Genomic DNA, 4,654 nt, shown 5'->3' on the forward strand with positions numbered 1-4,654 from the left:
CATCTTATTCTCCTCATTGTATAAAATACGTACACGTTATAAAACAAAATTAAATAGAAATCCTTGTACGTTGTATTTCTCTGCTTGTCATTCAACATTTCCAATTTACAATTTACAAAACATTTCTTTTTATCATTTCCAATTTCTCTAAGTTGTTAAAAACCTTCTCAATTTAATTGATTACCCAATTTACTACCAAAATATGTCCAAAGCAATTATATACACGGAATTTATTTCAATAATTCATGCTAAAGAGAATGTTGTTTACTCAAGTGCAATTTTCATTCAAGACGAAAACGGTAAGAAAGTGTATGCCGAAACGTGGTACCTCAATTATGATCTTACAAAATTTGAACCTCATACCCATAGATTTGGCCTAAAATTATCAAATACCACAAAATACTGACCCACTAGAGTGGAAGTAAAAATAAAGTACTCAAATAAAAACAAAAAGAAAAAAATCCCGAAGCTGCAAATTACAAATCAATTTAAGTTACCAGTTGAAACATCTGTATTCCAAGCAGAAGTTATTGCTATTAAGAAAGCCTTGGAATATATAGGAACCAATCTTCAAAACTATCCAAAGATAGTTATATGTTCAGATTCTAAAGCCTCTATTGATGCCATCAGTAATGCAAATAGAAATAGGATGTCCATAATGGAAGTAATTGCTTGTTATTCTATGTTTACATCTGTTTGCAAAAAACACAAAGTAATTCTACAATGGGTACCAGCTCATGTTGGGATTGATGGTAATGAAAGAGCAGACAGAGCTGCAAACCAGGCTACAAAAATGACAGGCCCCTTTACTGAATGTGATTCTCCCATGGAAGTTAAGATGATTGACAAAGTAATAAAGAATCTTGATAAATTTTATTTTGAGGAAAACCGGAATTTGTCAGGCAACTATTTTGTCACCTGCAAAACCACAAGGAGGCATGAATTAAAAATATATGACAAATTAACAAGAAAAGAGGGAGTTATTTTGTTTCGGCTAAGATCCCAACATGCAGGGGTTCAATCCTATCGTGCAAGATTTTTTGGAGAGGATGAAAATTGCACATGTTGTAACAACGAAGAGACAATTGCACATGTTCTTCTAGATTGTGATAATTATCAACATCAAAGACAAAGTTTTGTAAAGTTCCTTACTCAGAATTCTATGCAATGTAATATAAACCTTCTTTTGGGTGGAGTGGCTGACGAAAAACTTAGTATACAAATCTTTCGACTAGTAGTTCAGTTTCTACAAAATATAGGAGTAGACAAGAAGATATAAACTAGTGTGTTATTTAAACCTGTCAGATGATGTGTATCAAGGCTTGACAATATCAGTGAAATGTTTAATTACTGTTGACCAATTTTAGCTTTGGGAGGCAAATCCGCCTTTCCTTGTATTTTCAACTTTCCAGGATGATTTATTTAGAACCATTGAATGAGGACCTAAGTGACATCTGCAGTCAAGAAAGGTCCGAAATCTGCTGCTGCTGCTGCTGCTTCAAAAATTACACAGTTGTAGAATTGAAATTGAGAGATCCTGAACCTGTGTTTGGATAAATCTTTTTGCAAGCTAATACAATGACTTCAAATTAAATAAAAAATAGATTATAGTAGAGTTTGCCTCTCAAAGCTCCCTTAGGGTAGACTATTGTTGGATCAATTCTTAAACAGGGGCTTTTGCTATCTTGAGAAGTAGCTAAGTTTGATGAATAAAGCTTGCAGGAATGTTTCTAGAGCCTAAAAAATGCCCTGTTAAAAGGTCTAGGCCTGTTTACTGCCACCCCTTTTCCCAAAAGGGCATTGGCCTATCATGAGCTTGGACAAGATTTGGTGTAAACTTTCAGAAATAGATCTATAGCCTAATGCATTCAAGGCCCAAATGTTCAAATAGGTCTATCATGTTAGGCTAAGTATTTGTGGTAATATACTCTCTCAGATATAGCCCAAAGTGTGGTAAAATTCTAGCTGATTGACTTTTGGCTATCTCAGAAAGGGGTTAAATTAGGAAAATGAAACTCTCAGGGAGGAGTCTAAAGGCTAAAGTATGTCCTGGGAAGGTATTTTGAAGTACTTACCTCTGCTCCTTCTGCCTCTAGAGGGCCCTGAAATTTGCATATATGACAGGTCTATACCTGTCATTTTACAGCATTTTACCTTAATTTTCTGTAACCAGTTGCCTTTCCCCTGCCTTTAGTTCTAAAAATGCAATTCCTGTTATTTGAGTAGAATTCTGAGCCATATGAATGTTTTGTTTTCAAAATTTAGGAAATGTATTTGCATTTATTTAAAACCTTATAAATTGGGATTGAGCAAAGCTGTGAAGCTGAAAACAATTCTGCTGTACTTCCTTCAAGCAGAAGATCTATTTTGCAAGGTTTCACTTTTATAATACACATATTTTTAAAGGCCATCAAAGGTCAGGGCCTTCTAGAGGGGGCCTACTAGGTCTGCTTTTATTTTATTAGCCTAATTTGAGTGTTTGGTGAAATTCTAGTTTTGCCAAGAAATCATAGCTAGGAGTTTTCCTGGTTCCTTCTAAAGAGCTATTATAGAATAGATTCTCTAAATTGAAGTTAGCACATTTCTTTAGACATACTTCAGCCTTTGGACCCATCCTTGAAAGTTTAATTTTCCTAACCTAACCCCTTTCCGAGATAGCCAAAAGTCAATCAACTAGAATTTTACCCAAAGTACTACTACTACTATTAACAACTCACTACAGCCCCAAGCTGCCTGAGGCCAACACAGCTATGCACCACAGCCAGTTTATTACATGCTTTGCTTCTATTACAAATTCAAACTTAAGCCCTTTCTGAGCTCTCAAAATTGACCAAAATATTTCTAGTTTTTGGTATAAAAAGACTTAAAATATTGTTTTCAAACATGCTGTTTCATTAGAAATCCTTTTTTTATGTTATATTATCCACAAGCACTGATTTTCCATTGTTAAGTTGGATAAATAAATTTTGCAATATTATGCCATTTTTTTCTTCCTTGATGCAGAATATTCAATTAGAGTATGCATTTTTGACAAAATAATATTCTACATTTTCTCAGTGCCAAAATTTGTTCAACATTATGATAGTTAATGCAGAAAAACATGAAATGTTGAATGCTTTTCATGAAAACAGAAAAACCTATGAAACAATAATCTTTAAAATAATCTTAATTATTACAGTTAAATAATCTTGGAAACTGAAGCCAGCCAGATATCCCCTTCATTTGAATCCTCATCAGAATGTGCTCTTTGGTTGGCTTCAGCCACCACTACTCTAGAAGGTGATGGCTGTGGCCCAGGGGGGGGGGGGGTAAATTTTTTAGCTGCAAGTAAAAAGGTTTTCTTCTGGCTCATAGATTTCAAGGAAATGAAATCTATTACCTCAAGTAAAGACTCCTCATCCCCAACCTTTTGCAATTTTTCTTCAGATTGTTGTAGTCTCTCAATACATTGGGTGTGGATGGTCACATCCTCAGGGTAATCAAAGTTGTTGGAGTGATTTATGTGGTGGTGATTAAAGATAATTTCTGACAGACTAGAGTATGCTGCCCAACAGTAGCTCATTATTATTGAACCTGGCCAGAGTTTAGTGTTTCTTTATCCCTTGTCAGAGTCTCCCCATCCAAGAGAGGAATTATAAACTATCTCTTGCTCACTCTCTGGATTCCTCCAAATACTCAAACCTGCCTGAGAGGCCTCTCCCTTCTATATTTCTGTTGGGCCAAAACACTTTCATCTGTATCCACAACAACACCCTCGCCTCCTTTTGATTCCTGGTGTCCTACCCAATGCTCAAGCACTTCACTACATTTTGACCTCCTGTCCACACTTGTTCTTGAGCTAATCTCTAGTTCTAGGATTCTTGAAAAATGCTCCCACGTGTCAGTCAAATAGAGCGATGAATTTGTTCAGTGAAAATCTGGTGCCATGTTGCTTACAGAGAAGTTGCATTGTTTCCTCTTGGAATTGGAACTGAGTTGTTACACATTCAAACATTATTTGGCAAGGAAGTACAATGGGGACAAATTGCTTCAGTTGGCAGCACACCATGAGCCCTGAGAAAAGGAGACAATTGAAAATAAAAAAAAATGTGATTGGAAAAATAAGCATGAGTTTTCTTCTCCTGATCCTGATCTTGAATCACAATTTGAAAAAGAATTAAGCACTTGTCTAAAAAAAAAATGAACCTTCAAGATTTAGGCTATAATTAAGCCAAGTGATGTATTATTTTATTGTAAAAAACTAAAGAAAAGAAATTCTGTGAGAGTTGATGGAATTACTGCCAGACATTTTGATTATGCAAGTGCTTTTCTTTTTAATCCTTTATCTGAAAACAGAGTTGTTCCTTGTCAATTTACATTTGGTCAAATAACCCCTATCCTAAAAAAAGACAAAAAAGGATTTTACTGCATGTAATTTGTTCTGACATATAACAGTTTTTTGTACTAGTTTTAAATTATTTGAGTCAGTTATTTTGGATTATTGTTTCTAAATGTTATGTCCCACCCACCAGTTTGGTTACCAAAAAGATATTAGGTGGTAGCATGCCGTTTTTGCTTTAATGAATGTTTTTGCTGATGCAGAAAGAAGTAGATCCGATATTAGGGTGTTTATCCCCCCTTTTCAGGATAAAGTATAGCTTTCAATGGATCAATT

General features: G+C 35.0%; 1 protein-coding gene across 1 annotated transcript; it reads left to right on the forward strand.

Moving 5' to 3' along the window:
* The first annotated feature begins 658 nt into the window (after nucleotides 1–658).
* On the forward strand, nucleotides 659–1,279 carry LOC136037598 (uncharacterized). The gene has a single exon (XM_065720321.1). The coding sequence runs from the start codon at nucleotides 659–661 to the stop codon at nucleotides 1,277–1,279; it is 621 nt and encodes a 206-aa protein (XP_065576393.1).
* Nucleotides 1,280–4,654: the final 3,375 nt, after the last annotated feature.

This window comes from Artemia franciscana, chromosome 17 (assembly GCF_032884065.1).
Source record: "Artemia franciscana chromosome 17, ASM3288406v1, whole genome shotgun sequence".
In the NCBI taxonomy this organism is placed as follows: Eukaryota; Metazoa; Arthropoda; class Branchiopoda; order Anostraca; family Artemiidae; genus Artemia; species Artemia franciscana.

Coding starts and splice junctions, on each gene's coding strand:
- LOC136037598 (XM_065720321.1), top strand. CDS start 659: ATGGAAGTAATTGCTTGTTATTCTATGTTTACATCTGTTTGCAAAAAA.